Source organism: Lissotriton helveticus, chromosome 4_1, assembly GCF_964261635.1.
Source record: "Lissotriton helveticus chromosome 4_1, aLisHel1.1, whole genome shotgun sequence".
Taxonomy (NCBI): Eukaryota; Metazoa; Chordata; class Amphibia; order Caudata; family Salamandridae; genus Lissotriton; species Lissotriton helveticus.
In genome coordinates this window covers 446603275-446621838 of record NC_136063.1, presented here as the reverse complement: position 1 = coordinate 446621838, position 18564 = coordinate 446603275, and the positions used below count along the sequence as shown (strand labels likewise).

General features: G+C 48.2%; 1 protein-coding gene across 2 annotated transcripts in view; it reads left to right on the top strand.

Annotated features, from left to right (window-relative positions):
- Positions 1-18564, top strand: part of LOC144828656 (RING finger protein 151-like) — a 233260-nt gene that overhangs the window by 136516 nt on the left and 78180 nt on the right. For both annotated transcript variants that reach the window (XM_078687030.1, XM_078687029.1), the window contains exon 2: positions 4402-4627. In XM_078687030.1, coding sequence (XP_078543156.1) covers positions 4402-4627 — 226 coding nt within the window. The remainder of the gene's footprint in view (positions 1-4401; positions 4628-18564) is intronic.

Genomic DNA, 18564 nt, shown 5'->3' with positions numbered 1-18564 from the left:
AGAGCGCGGCTGTCGCCTTGCAGGCATCATGGCGCTAAACAGAGAGTAGCTCCACAGAGGGGAACGATAGGGAGGCTAAGAACGAGTGAACTAGAATAGATGGTTTGAACGAAGTTTAAGGGGAGGAGGTTAAAGTAAACAAAGGTTAGGGGAAGAGCCAGGTCTTGATGCGTTTTCTGAAGGGAAGGAGTTGCGGTATTTGGCGGATATCCAGGGGCAAACTATTCCATAGTTTTGCCGCTGCAACTCCAAAGGCTCTTCCTCCAGTCCTGACCTTGTTGAATCTTGGGACTGAGACAAGGTAGGCTGAAGCTGAACGGAGGGCTCTTGTAGGGGTATACCAAGTGAACATAGCTTGCAAGGGTCTGGGTCCGACTCCGTGCAAAGCCTTGAACACAAGACAGAGTGCTTTGAAAGCCACTCGTTGCTTCAGAGGGAGCCAGTGCAGTTCGGCTAAGGCCACAGTGGCCGAGGATCTCCTTGTCCAGCCTAGGGCTAATTTGGCGGCGGCAGTCTGGACCCTTTGGAGTCGGTCTAACAGAACAGCTGGGGACTCAAGTAGCAAAGCGTTACAGTAGTCAAGGCGACTAAGAATAGTACACCTGACTACCAACGCCCGGGCTTGTACCGGAAGGAGTGGCATAATCTTGCGAAGAGAGCGTAGTAGGCCCGAGCAGGTGGACACTGTTCTCGCAACCTGAGTCTCCATGCTAAGTTTGTTGTTTATCATAACCCCCAGATTGCGAACAGTAGTCACCGGCTGTGGTTTTTCTGGAGCCTCTGGGGGCCAGAAATCGGTTGGGAGCGGGCGGGGAATCTTACTTCCTGCGCAAAACAACACCTCAGTTTTGGCGGAATTGAACTGCAGGGAGTTGTTGTGCAGCCACCTAGCGGTGTCTCTCAGGCAATTGTGAAATGATTCTAGAGGGATCGATTCTACCCCATCCCAAGAAAAAATGAGCTGTGTATCACCTGCGTAGTTAATGGGTTTTAGCCCATGGGTTTTTATTAATGTGACCAGAGGTTTTAGGTAAACATTAAAAAGAATGGGGCTGATGGACGAGCCTTGGGGTACCCCATGGGGCACAGAGGAGAAGGAAGATTGGAAGGGGGGGAGGGACACAGCCTGCTTCCTGTCTCTAAGATAGGACTGGAACCAAAGCAGGGCCGTACCATCAACCCCAGATTACCTTAGTCTTTTCATCAGAATCACATGGTTGACCGTGTCGAATGCGGCAGTCAGGTCCAGCAAGATCAGAGCTACTGCTTGGCCCCTGTCTGCACGCATACGAAGATCTTCCATGGCTGTAAGGACAGCTGTTTCAGTCCCGTGCGCTGGGCGAAAACCAAATTGAAAGTCGTCCAGCATGTGATTCTGCTCCAGATGTGTGGAGAGACAGGAGCTCACCCAGCGCTCGGCAATCTTTGCCGGAAATGGCAAAAGGGAGATAGGCCGGTAATTTAGTAAGCATTCGGGGTTCAGAGAGGGTTTCTTCAGCAGCGGGGTGATGAGAGCCTGCTTCCAAAGCGTCGGAACAAGTCCGCAACGCAAGGATTGATTACAGATCTTCCGAAGGATGCCAAAGAGTTCTGATCCAAACATTTTCCATATTTTAGGAGGTAGAGGATCGAGAGGGGAGCCCGAAGTGATCCCATGCGTCAGTCTCACAAAATCCATTTCTGGAATAGGGGGAAAATCCCGCAAACGTACCAAGTTCTCTAGGGTTGCCGACTCTGAGTCAGGGAGGAGAGTCCCGGGGGCATTGAGACTGTCCAGTGAGGGGGAGGTGTTGAGGTTATGGATAATGGTCTCAATTTTATCATGAAAAAACTGAGCGAGATTATTGCAGAGTGCTTGTGTCGGAGGAGTAGTTTTTTTAGCGCAGTCAGGGTGGATGAGGTTATTGAGGATCTGAAAAATGCTCTTGGAACTGTTAGCAGCATTAGTTATAGTAGAGCAGAAGTAGATGGATTTACTTTTAACAATTTGGGATTTGTATTCCTGAAGTTTCGTTTTCCAAAGCGATTTGCTTATGTCGGAGTAGCCTTGCCTCCATTTCCTCTCGGCCTTTTTACAGGCTGCTTTGAGGGTTTTCAGAGAATCGTCAAACCAGGGGGCAGATGGTCTGCCCTTAGGTTTGCATCTTTTTAAGGGAGCATAGGAATCCGTCGTGGCGGAAATTGTTGTACAGAAGGCCTCGTAATTGCCTTCTACCGAGTTGGCGGGGGAAAAGCTGTCTTGCACCTGGAACACTGCATCGGTGGTGCTCAGCCTTTCCAAAGCTTTCCAATCTCTGTACAGAAATTCAGAGAAGGTGCTGTGTGCCGGCAGTCTAGTCCCTTTAGTGGTAATAAAAAATTTGAGGAGGGCGTGATCCGTCCAGGCCATTGGCAGAATCTCGTTCAGGTGTACTAGTAGGGGGGTTGAGAAAATAAGGTCGAGTATGTGACCTGCTTTATGGGTGGGTTCTTTGACCAGTTGATAGAGTCCCACGCTTTCACAAGAAAGCAGGAGGTTGTGCAGTCCGGTATCCAGACTACCGTTTGGCCAGAGATTGAAATCCCCTAAGATAATTAACTTACTGTGGGAGATCGCCATGTTTGTAAAGGTGGTGAGTAGCAGTTGCTGTTGTTGAGAGCTAAAGAACCCCGGAGGGCGATAACAAATAATGGCCGTGAACGTGGCTCCAGTGAGACAATTAATGGAGAGGCCGAAGAGCTCTGTGCGCTCCCTTTGAGCCGCTACATAACTGTCCTCAGACTTTTAACTTTAAAGACTGCCGTTTTGGTTGCCATCACCTCTGCTCGCAGGGTGAGTGAGCTCCAAGCTCTTTCTTCAAACCTCCTTTTCTGGCTGTTCATCCGGACAAGGTTGTCCTTAGAACTCAACCTTCTTTTCTTCCTAAAGTGGTTACTTCTTTTCACATTGGTCAAACCCTCACTTTGCCCACCTTCTTTCCACATCGTTCTAAGAAGGGAGAGAGGCTCCACCGTCGGGATCCAAAACATGCGCTTTCCTTTTATTTGGATCACACAAAGCAATTCCAGGTGGATGACCTGCTCTTTGTTGGTTACATGGGCGGCAAAAAAGGTCGAGCCGTGCACAAACGGACTATCTGTAGGTGGGTCATTTTGTGCATAAAAGCTTGCTATTCTTTGGCAAAGAAGGAACCTCCAGTGGGTCTGAGCACCCACTCCACCAGGGCGATGGCAGCTACCACTGCTTTGGGACTTGGAGTGCCCCTCAATGACATCTGTCAGGCAGCTACGTGGGCATCTCTGCACAGGTTCACAAATCATTACTGCCTGCATAGCCAAGTCTGGAGAGACGGCTTCATTGGCTGCTTTGTTCCAGGACTTCCTGGTGTGAACTTAGTTCGCAGACCCACCTCCGGGGTTGATATTGCTGGGGTATCTATTCTACAGGTAAGGAATTTATAACTAATTGTCTCTTTCAGATGAACAAGTTACTTACCTTCGGTAACAATATATCTGTAAGAGACATAGATTAGTTATAGATTCCTTACCGCCCCACTCATCCTCCCCATTCTGCGAACTGACTTCTAGGGTTAAGGACTTCCTTTCAGGCCCCTAGTTTTGTGCACCAGTGGTCAGTGTCTTGCATGGCTCGGCGCTTCTGACACGGATTGTCGTGTAAAAGAACTGACGTCAGCGCGCTAGGGTGGCGTCTAAGTAGATACCGCAACGTCATTCTGGCGACCACGATGCCGACGACGAACACAGAGTCAACCGACGCCACCTTTCGACACGCAGGGCTACTGCTGATGAAAAAATTCTCCGGATCCAGTCTGACACCTGGGGGTAAGTCTACAGGTAAGGAATCTATAGCTAATCTATATCTCTTACAGATATATCGTTACAGAAGGTAAGTAACTTGTTCATTAATCATCCAAAGCCCAGCTTCCTACTCTCTTACTTGTTGACTTTATGCATTGCTTTGACCATGCTGCCTTTTGTCCAAGTTCACACTAAAAATACCATTTACATACATATATACATATTTAAAAGTAATGCTTTTTTTTGGAAGGTGAATCTATCTCACATAGAGATGATTCTGGGTATTCAGGAGCCCCAGCTTAAATTGTTTTTCAGTGATGACATCAGTTATGTCAATTGTGATGTGATCTTTGATGTCATCAATGTTGTTATTTGTAATATTGTAAATGAAATCACGAGTATTGCATTAGTGAAGATTTATTTTGCTGAAGATTGATTATTGCATACAGAATTAGAACTCAACTGATAGCTTGAGTGGTCAACTAAATGACATCCTTAATTTTAAAATGGAATGTTTGTTGCCAAACTATTTTTAGATTTTCTTAACAGACAGCTGTCATTTTATCTTTCTCATTTGCTGTGTTTTCTGTTGTTGTTTCATAGGTGGAAATCCATTCCAGAGAATGGGCTATGATATTGAGCGCTTTGTTGGCTATGTGAATGAAGGACTGTTGTGCTGCATTTGCCGAGATGTCTTAGAAGATCCCCTTCAGGCACCTTGTGAACATGCCTTCTGTGCCTTGTGTATACAGGGATGGCTGGTACATCACCCTAACTGCCCTGAAGATAGACAAGAGCTGGATACTGCTACACTTCGACCTCTGTACAGGTATGTCACACCCACTCTGCAGTGGTTTCCAGATCACTTTCCTGCCACTGTGTTATATCTGTTCCTCACCACCGCGTCACAACTGCTCCTCACTACCGTGTGATAATTGCTTCTCTCTGGGAACCGATGACTTGTAACTCACGGTGGCACTGTGTGAATTGACAGGTCTGATATCAAAACATTTCTAATCAGTAGTGTTGCATACCACCTCGCAGAGGTAGGCCACCTCGTACTCTGTTTCGACCGCCCACTCACATGCAATAATAACTTGCGCCCACACACAGAATATCTTCAGGCGGAAAGACCTTGATCCGTCTCCTCCCCTTTTTTTTATAACCTGGGGCCACACCTGGCCCGAGGATAATGTGTGACTACATCGGGTGTGTCTGCCGGGTTGAGGGTTGGGTCGAAGGCAGTACCTGGGATGCTGATCGCTGCAGGGCGGCCCCTGATGCCCTGGCCGGGGTGGTGCATTGCGTTGAAGTTTTTCTTCTGTTGTCGTTGGCTACTAGTCGGTTGGCCCCATGTCAACTCCTGAGGTCTCTTCCATAGTGGGTCTTCATCCGCTCTGTCACCCTCCAGGGTTTGGTCTTGACGGCTACCTCTATCTTCTTGAACCATGAGATGGTCCGGGCCATGGTTTTTTGTCCCTTCGCAGCCGTTACCATGGTTACATCACTCCTCACCACTGTTTCCACCCCGTACAGTGTACGTACGGGGTACAGTGTTCTGAACTTCCATCTGGGTCTTCTGTCTTTGATGATCACTTTGTCCCCTGGCCTAAGGTCACAGGATTTTGCCCCTCTCCTGTGGCTTGTTGCTGCATTCCGGCTTTCCCGGCGAGGCCCGTTAAACATCAATATCCAGGGGTGGTGCTGTGGGGCGTGCCCCGATAATCCCTCAGGAATGACTGGAGGTGGCATTCTGGGTCAGTCTGTTCTGTCACCACAATCCTGAGTGCTTTGTTGAGTGTTTGCATCAATCTTTCGATTTCCCCGTTGGCTTGGGGCAATTGGGGGGTGATGTGGCGATGGCGGATTCCGTGATGCGTTAAGAAATCACTGATCTCCCTGCCTTGAATTGGCAGTCCATTGTCACTTTTAATCTCAGCTGGGAAGCTAAACATTGTGTATGCCTTCTCCAAGACGGGATCCACGTGTGTGAACGCTATTGAGCTGATCACTTCCACAATGGGGTATTTGGAGTAGGTGTCCATCATGACTAGCGTGACTCTCCCATCTGGGAAACTCCCGAAGTCTATGCCTATTTTATCCCAGGGTGTATTGCACAATTCCTCTGTGATGATTGGTGTGGGTGTTTCCGGATCACCGGTCAGTTGACATGCGGGGGACATCTCCGGACAAATTCTTCAGCCAGGTCTTCCTGCCCGGGGAATCATATCTTCTTCCTCATCCTAGACTTCATCTTCATCAACCCTTGACGTCCTCCATGAGCTAGTTGCGTCACGTGATGCTGCAGGGCCGTTGGGATTACTATTCGGGACCGGTGCAAGACGATCCCGTCCTGGGTCATGCTGAGCTCATTCCTCACTTTCTACATCTTCATGAGGCACTCATGATTTTGCCCCGACCCGTCATTAGCATCCTGTAGAAAGTTTTGCCATGTCCCACTTTGGATTTTGTTCTGCACCATGGTGAGGACTGGGTCTGTTTCAGCTGCATCCCTAGGGTCAGGGCTCAAAGGCAAGTAACACATGAGATTATATTGATGAAAGCTTCTGCCACCTCAGCTTCATGAACATCAGCTTGGATTTCCGAAGGTACTGGGTGGCGGGAGAGGAAGTCGTCTGGATTTTTTGCTTCAGGTCAGTAGACCACCTCCATCATGTATTGTTGCAGCTGGATGGCCCACCGCTGGATTTTTAGAGGTGGATGCAGGGCTGATCCCGAGAATAGCGGGACTAGCAGTTGATGGTCGGTGATGACCTTGAATGATTGACCACTAACGTAAAGGTGAAAATGCTGGCATGCCCACTTATTTGCTAGGGCTTCTTGCTCGAGCTGGGCGTATGGCGCCTCAGTGGGGCAGAGCGCTCTGCTGGCGAATGCTAGGGCTGCCCAATGCCCAGACTCCAGTTCCTGTGCAAGCACTGCTCCAAGGTCCACTGGGCTGGCGTCCACTAATAGTTCAGAGTGCTTGTCAGGGGCGAAATACACAAGCGTGGTGTTGTTGAGGAGTGCGAATGCATCTTGATACGTTGGAATGCTGCCTCTTCACAGAGGCCTCAGTTCCATTTGGCGTCCGCCCAGGTTAGAGCCCTCAGCGGCTCCGCAATGGTGGCCAAGTCTGGGATGAAAAAGCCACAAGATGTGGCCATCCTGAGAATGGTGCATGCATCCCCTCCATGATCAAAGGATTGAATTTTTTGTCAGACTTTGAGCATATCTGTTTGGCTGGATCCCTGCTACATATCTGCTCTCCTAATGTTCTATATGTTTTACCTAGTTGGGTGCTTTCCTTATTCACTTCTCACTGAGCAATGCTATCCCCCCACCCCCACCCTCCAACCCGTGCTATGCATACAGCATAAAATAAGCAATCACCAACATGTGATACGGAGGCGCGTCCAACATAAAGCAAGACAGCTGCGATGTCTCACACAAACTTACTAACGCCGAACTTGAGGGGCATGCACACCCCTGCCTGCTGCTACTCAATATAACCTACCTAAAGCACAGGTCCACCCATATAGCACTCCTACTGTAGACCAACCTCACCTCCCTAGAGATAAACAGGCTGCAACACCGCTGGTGCTGTCAGCTTTTCGCCACGGGGTACTCGTCCTATGCTAGAGGGACTTTAATTTGGGTACGGGCGGGACCCCTTTTGTCGCCTAGGAGGCGAAGACAGACCCCAATGGGAGATATGTACTCATAAAAGCTCAACTCAATAGCTTGCAGCTAGTTCTGCGCACAATTTATGCCCCTAACTCGGAGCAGATGTCCTTTGTCTTCTCCCTTTCATCCATACTGGCGGAATGGAGTGGAGTCCCAGTGCTTCTGGGAGGCGACTTTAACACGATCATAGACTCGGCATTGGACCTCTCTTTCCTCCCTCTGTCAAGCACGCACTCTACATCCAACACTCGAGCACTGGGGGAATGGCTGAATCACTGGTCCTTGGAGGACTTGTGGCATGCCCGGAACCCAGACGCAAGTGTGTATTCTCACTACTCAGCGTCTCATGGACTGCATGTTCGCAGATATTGCACCCCAAGGTCGACCATATAGAGTATCTAAGCCGCACACACTCTGGCCACAACCCACAATGCTTACGTCTGAAATAGGAGCAGCCGCAGCAGGCCATACCCCTGTGGCGCCTCTAACCCTCTGCCCTGGCAAATGTGCCATTCCGAGAGGCGGTGGGGACTTCCACGGCCAAATACTTTGAAGTGAATGAGGGGACGGCAGGAAATAAGCTGATTGAATGGGAGGCGTTCAAGGTGACTGTCTGGAAAATGCATGGGAAATAACTGGAATATATGCAAGCATTTCAGTGCAACCATAGGGAAAATAGAACAGGACCTGATGCAGATGGAGGCAGAACTAGTGACGCGTCCAGCCACCGCACCAAAACTCAAAGCGACTATAAAATCCTACCTAAAATACTGGCCAAAACACTGGCTCCACTGAAGCCAGCGCTAGTTCATCATGACCTGAATGGCTTTGTCGCATCCCTTAACACTTTACTGAATCTAAGGTGCACCGCAGCAATGGCCGCACTCGGGGTGCCTGGTGCTGGACCTGGAGAAGGCCTTTGACTCCTTGGAGTGGGGGTATCTCTTCGCAATACTAGCCAAATATTGTATCATGGGCCGTTTCCTCAGCCTGATCCGCTGCCATATATGAAACCAACAGCCCGAGTAGGGATGGGTGGCATCTCTCTCTGCCTTTACCTGTATGCCTGGGCACCTGACAGGGTTGCCACTGTACCCGCTCCTCTTCGCGCTGGCGATGGAGCCATTGGCAGCAGCACTACAGGAGCGGGTGGAATGGGGGATTCCCCTGGGAGGTGGGGTACACACGGTCTCACTTTACGCAGACAACATTTTGGTGTACCTCAGGTAAGTGTGCCTGATCCCAACAGGACTATCCCAAACATTAGCGGAGTTTACGCGCTTTTCTGGACTGCGGGTAAACTGGAGTAAGTCTTGTCTCTACCCCTTCGTGCATGGACATCTGAAACCAGTACCTGCCCACAGCGGGGACAGCATCCGGTGGCAGCCCGACACCTTTCGCTACCTGGATGTCCGAATCTATCATCACCAAGAGGACCTCCTGGAGGGCAACCTGGGTAGGTGATCACAGCGCTGAGATCGCAGATGACCTTCTGGTGTACACTTCCCCTGTCGATGATGGGTCGGATAGCCTTGTTGAAAATGGTAGTGCTCCCCAGGCTGCTGTACTATTTCACTAACTTGCCCCACTGCATCCCACCCTCTCAATTCTGATCGTTCGAGCGGTAGATAAAAGAGTTAATTTGGAGTAGCTCCCGATGCAGAGTAGCTCTAGCCAAACTTTACCTCCCGTTGGATAGTGGAGGAACGGCAGTCCCCAACATGGCGTACTACTTTCTGGCTTCATAGCTACAAAGAGTGGCAAGATGGCTAGCGGGACTACAACTGAACGACACTGCTGCCATAGACCCGCCTCGGTCGCTGGGATACATCCTTCATTTGTTCCACCCTTGTGCTAAGCATAGAACATCTGGACAGCTATTCCTAAAAGTCACACGCAAATGCTTTTGCAGAAGCCTGTACATTATTCGTACAGTGCCTACTTGTGTTCCGGCACTGTCACTACGGGGCACCCCACGAGGAGAGGGTTTTGCTTCTTCCGCAGAGCTATCTACATGGCTAGAGGCAAGGGTTCAGACGTTGGGAGACCTTTACCAAGATGATGCGCTACTGCCGGCTTTCTCCTGCATCGCTCCCTCCTAGCGACCCTCAGGGACAAATGGGGAGATATGTCCATAGAAACACACCTGACCATCCAGTACCTGCATGTCATTGGATGAGGCAGGCATCTCACTAAATGGCACTCTGACTCACTACGGCTCCACACAGGGGTGGCCCTTACATCGCTTAGGCAGCGGTGGGAAACAGACAGAGGTCGTCCTTTTGAAGACAGGGAATGGACCGAGATAGTTCGCAGCTCTACCTATTTTCCATGCAATACGTTCTTCAAACTCATACAGCATTATATGATCCTGAGAGCATACCTCACGCCAGCAAAAATCAACACGGTATATAAGTTAACGGACACGGTATGCCCCAGGTGCCAACTACTAGACGATGACCTCCTCCAGGCCTGCCCGTAACTGTGCGATTACTTTCAGCAGGTCAGCGACACAATGGCTGTGTACACTGGCCGCACTCTCACATGTACGTGGGAGGAATGTATACTAATATCTATATCGCTCAGTTGTTACCCTTGTTAATATTCAGCTTCTTACTGGTCTAGACTACTTACTGATTGATGCATGCATAGCATATTGTTTGAGTATGAGATAATGCAGCACAGATGTGAATACCATCTCTAAGCCGATCAGACATTGTACTCAACAACCACAAGCTAAATGATTGGTAGAAAACCCCTGTAAGTACGTCTACCGGAGGGAGTAGAGGCACACATCTATTTGTTCATGGCTGATAATAGTCTGTTTGCTGTGTACTCATGATGTTGTAAATGTGAAATGTAAACCATAAATGTAATAGAAAACCCAGTAAACAGATGTTTAAAAAAAAAAGATGTAGCCATCCCGAGGAAGCTTCGTACCTCAGACCTGGTTGTGGTTGGTGGTGCTTGTTTTATCGCCTTGGACTTCCTGGAGTCAATTTGTATTCCATTTTGGTTGAATATGTATCCGAAGAATTCAATAGTTGGTTGAAAGAACAGACACTTTTCTCGATGCAACGTGACGCCACAGTCCTGGAGGCATTTCAGATTGGCTCGGAGGTGTTTGTAGTGTTCGGCTGCTGAGGCGGAATGTATGACAATGTCATTACTAATGTTTAGGATGCCCGGTAGCCCGGACTGTCTCACATATGGTATTTTGAAATACCTCGGCCGCTGAGAAAATGCCAAAGTTGAGCCGCTGATAGCAGCGCAGCCCCAAATGTGTGCTGAAGGTGGTTATGTACCTACTTTCTTCGGCCAGGACCAGTTGGTGATACAGGTCCAGCTTGGAGAGCCACCAGGAGCCGTTGACTTCAGCCACTTTCTTGTCCATGGTTGGGGTTATGTGGTGTTCCCTTCGGATGGCTCTGTTTGGGAGCCACATGTCAATACATAGCTGTATTTTCCCCTGCTGTTTTGGCTTCTCTGCAAGTACCATCGGAGATACCTTTTCTATTACTCCTTGTTCTTCAAGTTTTAGCAGTTTGCATTCCACCAGTGGTCAAAGGTGGAATGGGACGTGGCGGTGCCAGAGTGTGGTTGGTGCTATCGTTGGGTCAATGTGCAGCTTCACAAGACGATGCTTGAGGCATCCTAATCTTTTGAAGAGATTTGGGCATTGATCGAGCAAGTTATTGACATTGACATTACACTCCTCGCGCAGGACACCAGGCCTAGGTCCTCCACAGAGTGACTGCTTATTAGCATATCTGCTTCTTGATCGATGACATGTATCGTTGTCATGATCTGGTGACTGGAAAGGCACCGTAATTTGTCCGTGTAGGGGTAGAGGTGACTGACTCCCATAAGCAAATATATTGGTGTTGGACAGTACCAGGTGCGGCCTCGGTTGAAGGTGGTTGAACTGCTGTACCCCCATGACATTTACAGAGGCTCCGGTGTCGATGACGGCTTTTACTTCAGACCCTGCTATGCAGACGGTGCATGCGGGTTGCGGCGCATCTTCAGCTCTCTTGTAAATGATATGAGGAATGTTCCTTCCTCTTTGTCTTCTTCAGACAAGAAGTCTTCTACCCAACAAGTAGATAGAGGGGTGGCCTTTGAGTCACTAGGGTGTGTAAGGTTCATAAGTGACAATTGGCATACCGCTTTCCTCAGTGGCGTTTTGCCTCAAGGGTTCTTGCCCTGGGTTTTCTATCGGCAGACCGAGGCGAAGTGATTAGGAATTCCAAAGTGTGAGCATGTTCAGCCTTGTACAGGGCAGGCATTGATTGGATGTTCTTCCTGCCCACAGTAGCCCACTTCTTCCTCTGGGGCTGGAAAATTTCCCCTCTCTTTCATCCTCACGGCGTCTGCTCGTTCCATCTTGATGATCACATTCTTATCAGTCGTCCGTGCTAGTGCCAGGTCCATTTCGTTGGCCCATGCAGCGGACAGGTCGTAGAACCTTGCGAGGATTAAGATGTCGCCCAGGATTATGTTCGGTTGTTTTAAAATTAGACCGCACAGTGTCTTGTTGTGACATCCTTGAATCAACTGAGCGTGGATCTCCTTGAGCTGGTCATCAGCTGTGCAGGTGCTCACTAATTCTCGTAGCCTGGCGTAGAACCTGTTGATTGATTTGCCCTCCCATTGGCAGTCCTGGCGCAGTTTGAACCTCTCAAAGTCTGAATTTAATTGCAGGTCAAAGTGAGCCCTGAGTGCCCTCTCTACGGCATCGTAGTTGGTTGGTAGGCCTGTGTTTGGAAGGTGCTTGAATAGGAGGTACATTTCTTCCCCTGTGTAATGTAGGAGTAAGGAGCATTTTACTGCACCATCGGTCACGTGCTTGGCTATGAAGTAATTGTTCAAACGCCCTATCCATGTTTTCTACCTAGGGGAGGCAGTCATGGGGGGAGCCAGATTGCTGAATGGGGGTAGTACCCCTGTGAGTGTGTGATGTGTGATGATTTTACCGGTTGGTTGAGCCACATTAGGTTCATCTGCCATCTTGAGGGTAGTGTACAGTTTGTTTTCTTTTGCCCCTTTCTTTTTTTTTCCGACTGGGTGTGAGATTTCACATGGTTGTGGCGTACTTCTGTGGTGGCACTTATTGCTGGTTTATCCCCCGTTTCAGTGTGAGCCCTCTTGTCTGTATGCTACTGTTCCTCCATGATGCCAGGTAGTTATATCCTAGTGATGTGGCCAGGGGCGGCTCTAGGCTCATGGCGGCCGGGGGCAGGGAGCGTAGGTAGGGGGCCCCAGAAGAGGGGGTCCGGGCGGGGCGGAGGAACGCAGGCGCGGAGGCCAGTGAAGAGGGGGTGGGGGGGTCAGGGTGTTTGGAAGTAGAACAGAGCCGGAGGCCGCCAAATCCCTGCCACTGGGGCCGCCACGCAAATATGTATCCATCCTCAGAGGATTATTATATTAAGGATATATATTGGCGTGGTGGCCCCTGGGGTTTGGCGGCCCTGTGCAGGTGCACAGCTTGCACATGCCTAAGGCAGGCCCTGATGTGGCATTTAGTATTGGCTCCTGTGATGAAAACTGCCTGCATTAGCCACTGCTTGTTTCCTGCTGTCTAAATATGCACATGCAGTGTGAAAACGTGTGGATTGGCTGTTGTATGTGGTGTCCCAGCCTCCTCTGCAGCCCGTTTGCTGCTTGGGGTGACGGGACACGTGGAGGCGTGGCTGAATACCTCCCGCCAGTCCGCTGGTGTGCTGGGCAGCAGATCTCTCTGGGGTATGCTGTCTGTACAGCTGCTCCGCAAGACCAAAACGGCGGCGCGGATGAATGTGTGGTCCGGCCCCCACCCTCGTCGCCAGTGTTGCTTACCATCTCACAGAGGTAGGCCGCCTCCCACTCCGCTTCGACCACCCACGTGCTTGAAATAATAACTTGCGCCCACACAAAGTATAATTGTGTATAGTTTAATCAGATAGGTTAAGGCATGTGTGAATGTAGCTGAACTTCCCTGTGGAGTTCTAGCATGCTGGGACTGGGGTGTGTGTTGCAGCAGAACACCTCTCCATTTCAACTTTAATTTATACACTGCACTTTTGTAGCCATTCCGCTTTGCGGTTGGAACTTTGGATTTTTAGATTTTGATTAGGATTCATCCACTGTTACTATGGCATAAAATCTAGTCATCGAAACACACACTACACTTAATCGATCCATTATTGCTGATTGCCTTAGATCTACATCGGTGCTCAAAATCCCCTGGCTCAAATTTGGGCACAACTTCCTGGAAGAAGTTGGTCATCCTGAGTACTTTGATCATCCTGAGACCTTGGTATCTGTTCAAAGAAAAGTACTCAAAACGAAATGCCTATCACTACCAGAGGACACAAGACTATCATCTCAAATTATGAAACCCTCTGTCTTGAGGAACCAGATGATTTTGACTGGCTACCACATGCAATTTTATTTAGCCAACCTGTACAACATAGCTTTGGCTGACCCGGTTCGCTTGAATATTTTTCCCACCATCAGAAACTGGTCATCTGACCAGGGAAATGCACTTGTGATGATATTTCCTTGCAGAGCACCATGCACCCTGTTTTCTACTGTAAACACTTTTCTGGGTTGATGATGAAATACATGAAACCCTTGTTATTGCATCTGGGTTTTGTACAATGCCAACCAGCTTTTATGAAGCTGCAAACGTTACCGAATATCTACATATGTGCTGCAGTGTCTCGATTTTTGCTGGCTATGATCCACAGCAGTACAAAAGGGGGTGGTGATGGACGGAGCATCAGAACCAATCAAACACTCACACCCAGTCAAAAGATCTGGGTTTGATCCATCACCGTTCTTTAGCCCACTCTGCCACCCCAGTTCAGACATGGCTATATGCAAATAAGTCTGACCCTGTGCCTCATGGGAACAGTCCAGCCCGAACTGCCAAGCCATGCCTTCCCTGGACCAGAAACAAGCTTCCGGGACCGGTTTCTGGCATTCCAGCCGTCTTCAACCCGGCTTGCTTATTTAGCCAACCTGTACAACATAGCTTTGGCAGACCCGGTTCGCTTGAATATTTTTCCCACCATCAGAAACTGGTCATCTGACCTGGGAAATGCACTTGTGATGATATTTCCTTGCAGAGCACCATGCACCCTGTTTTCTACTGTAAACACTTTTCTGGGTTGATGATGAAATACATGAAACCCTTGTTATTGCATCTGGGTTTTGTACAATGCCAACCAGCTTTTATGAAGCTGCAAACGTTAGCGAATATCTACATATGTGCTACAGTGTCTCGATTTTTGCTGGCTATGATCCACAGCAGTACAAAAGGGGGTGGTGATGGACGGAGCATCAGAACCAATCAAACACTCACACCCAGTCAAAAGATCTGGGTTTGATCCATCACCGTTCTTTAGCCCACTCTGCCACCCCAGTTCAGACATGGCTATATGCAAATAAGTCTGACCCTGTGCCTCATGGGAACAGTCCAGCCCGAACTGCCAAGCCATGCCTTCCCTGGACCAGAAACAAGCTTCCGGGACCGGTTTCTGGCATTCCAGCCGTCTTCAGCCCGGCTTGCTTATTTAGCCAACCTGTACAACATAGCTTTGGCAGACCCGGTTCGCTTGAATATTTTTCCCACCATCAGAAACTGGTCATCTGACCTGGGAAATGCACTTGTGATGATATTTCCTTGCAGAGCACCATGCACCCTGTTTTCTACTGTAAACACTTTTCTGGGTTGATGATGAAATACATGAAACCCTTGTTATTGCATCTGGGTTTTGTACAATGCCAACCAGCTTTTATGAAGCTGCAAACGTTACCGAATATCTACATATGTGCTGCAGTGTCTCGATTTTTGCTGGCTATGATCCACAGCAGGAAGCAGCTGTAACTTGAAACGGATTGTGTAACTGATGAATGTATTCATGCTCCACAGTCCTTTTAAGCTTTTTAAACCTGTTTGTTTTTTTGAAAACAGATTTTATTTGGTTATTCCGGTGAAATTTGGGCAGGAGCCCTACAAGTACCTGAAAGAAAGCATAAGTAAACAGGAATACTATTGTTTCAAAATGTTTGCAAAACCTGCGAACATGCAGGGAAGCCCAACAAAAACAATATGCAGACAGTTCCAGACTAAAGTAATCATACCCAGGATACGGTCGCAGATTGACAGACAAGCATAATGTGAAGTAAATAGGTCCAGAGGAATGCACCTCATTAGTGATTTTAGTTAGGGGTCCGTAGAAGGCAGAGGGGGAAGTTCAATCCCACTATACGTTGCCCAGCCGGCCCAGATTTTTCGGTGTTTTTGTGGGCAGCCACGTGCCAAAAATACTGTAATTTCCGCACCCATGCATCTATCCAGATCTGTCTTCCACTTGCCCAGAGACGGGGGGAAGTCCATTTCCATAACTGTGCAATATCGCGTTTGGCGATAATGAGGGCTAAAAAGAGTAAATGCTGCTTATATTTATTGCCCCCTATTTCATCTGTACTATGCAAAAGAAAGAGTTGTGGACCATGTGGGAGTTCCCATGAGAATATTTTACTGAGACAAGAGGATACCCTGCGCCAGAAGGGTTGCAAAGTGGGGCAGCCCCAGACTGTGTGGAAAAACGTCCTTTCTTCCCTTTCACATCGCAGGCATGTAGGGGATTGGATAGCACCCATTATCCAGAGTCTGGTTCAGGTATAATATGCGCGGTGTAGATATTTGAATTGTACAAGACGATACATGTAGAAACTGCTGCACCCCGAGCGCTGGCAATGGCCTCTACCCAGTCGTTGTCCGTCAGGTCGGGAATGTCCTCCTGCCATGCACGTCTGGTCTTGTCTAGGGTGATCTGGGTGTGACTTGTCAATGTTTGATAAGTTTGTCTGATTTTATGCAGGCCCAGATCCCCCATTAAGGGGCGCCCCTCAAGAGGGTGGAATTCCGGTAGGGCCTCTAGGGCCTGGATCAGGGTGGGTGGGTCTAAGCATGACGGAATTGAAGGTATTTATAGAACTGGGTCTTGTGCAATTGAAAATGTACTTGAAATTGGCAACTACTCTAGGGTGTTAGAGCTAAAGAGGAGCTGTGGAAGAGGGGTCTTCTCCATTGCAGCATACTCAAGAGCGAAAGCCAGGTCATTGGTGAGTTGTACCACCATTCGTAATTATCAAGACATGAGAGGCTACGTTATAGGCATAGACGTCAGCCGCTGCAATTCCCCCACAGTACGTAGACAGTGTGCAAGTGTGTAGCGCCACTCTGATTGCACTTCCGTTCCAGAGAAATTTATTAAGTATAGCATTCACTTGTGCAAACCAGGATTGTGGAATCTTTTAAGGGAAGTTTTTCAATCTATAGAGAATTTGGGGTAAAGAAACCATCTTGAAGATGGCTGACCGGCCATATAATGATAGTGGGAGGGAGGACCATATAGTGGTTTTATTGGTGAGACTTGCTAACAGAGGGCTGATATTGTTGGCCCATGAAATCTTTGGGCATGGCGATATGAAGATTCCCAAATACTTGAAGCCCTCTGTCGCGTGTGACAGTTGTGTTGCCCAAGTGCCGCGTCCCTGGTTGACGCATACTGGAAAGAGTACGGATTTAGCGGGGTTGGTGTGTAGACCAGTAGTTTCCCCAAACACTAAGGATTTGTAGGATACGCGGTTTTGAATCCTGTTTTAACTTTTATATTGGTTTTTGAAATATTTGTTATGGATGTATTTTGTAGCTTTATGATTCACGTTGTGAGTTGGAATAATGCTTATTTTGACTTGACTTAATTTCCCAATTCATCTTGCACCCTACTTCTATGCCTTTCCTTTCCTACCCTGATTCCTCTCTTCCTACATACTGTCCACATTAACATAAAATCGTTTTCCATTTGTCAATGCTTTTTATTTAGATTGTATTTTTCTTTGTGTAATGTTAATTGTTTTTCTTTTTTTTAGAGTATCCGAATGTGCAGTTTTTCATGCATGCTTTTTTTGCAGACCTTTTAGTTTAACCTTTTAAAGCGTTTTTTTAATGACCAAATATAGATGTTGCTTCAGGGGGCTAGTCTTTTGCTTGTGACTGATGTGCCCAATATTTCAGAACACAGGTGGCTCCTAGATTTTATCCCACTTTACTTAAGATGCATACATCTGAATAGCAGCTATCCACATTCTGGTGGATACTTCTAACCTCAGATTCCACACCTTTCAGAATGTTCCCAGGTGCTAAATTGGATGAAGAGAAATATTCCAGCAATGGTTCTGAATGATAATAGGCACCCCATTTCGCTTTGCAGTGACTCAACACTGTCCCTGGAAGTGCCAGAGTGGGTCCTCATGTAAGCACCATGACCCCTGCGTACTGATGTCAGTTCTTTTCTTTCTGTGCTCTTCAACGTGGATCTGGAACTCCACTCCCAACTTTGTCTGTCTTTTGACATCTTCAAATTCATTCTACAACATTGTGCTAGGGTAAATGTCACCACCAAAGACAATAGGGTTCAAATCATGCCAGGAATGCAGGAAGCAGATATCCGTCATAAACTCGTATGATGTGCTTATGCTGCTTTGGTTTCGGTCACAACTGAGTTGTGCAATAAGTGTGCCCTTCTGCACCCAACAGCAATCCAGCTCTATGCTACTGAACATAAAAAGATGCCATGGTTGAAACACAAGTCCCTCTCCCACTCCAAGTTTTTGTACTCTGCTGTAAAAAATCAGTTCTTGGTCTATGATTTGGGGTACGTCCAGGTCGAAGATGCAGCATAAGATATCCTAGCTAGACTCAACCCTATCCTACTACTCAAAGCCTGGCGAAAAGGCACAAGGGGTTAAGCTAAGTTACATATCCTTCTGGTGTTGCCCAAATCTGATCCGGTCCCACAACTGGTCCTGGATAACCTAGAATTCTACAGGCCATTGTCGACCCCACAGCAAATAGTGGCTTTCAAGTAAACCATGCTCTAACTTTTTCAAGTGCTTCCAGCCAGCTGTAGCATGCCTATGGAGGCTATGGAGACACAGGGCCCCCAGTTGGACTTCTGGTGGCAGGACTACACCTGATGCTGACTGACCCCTCAGGTCCAATTTCAGGGCCCATACTGATAG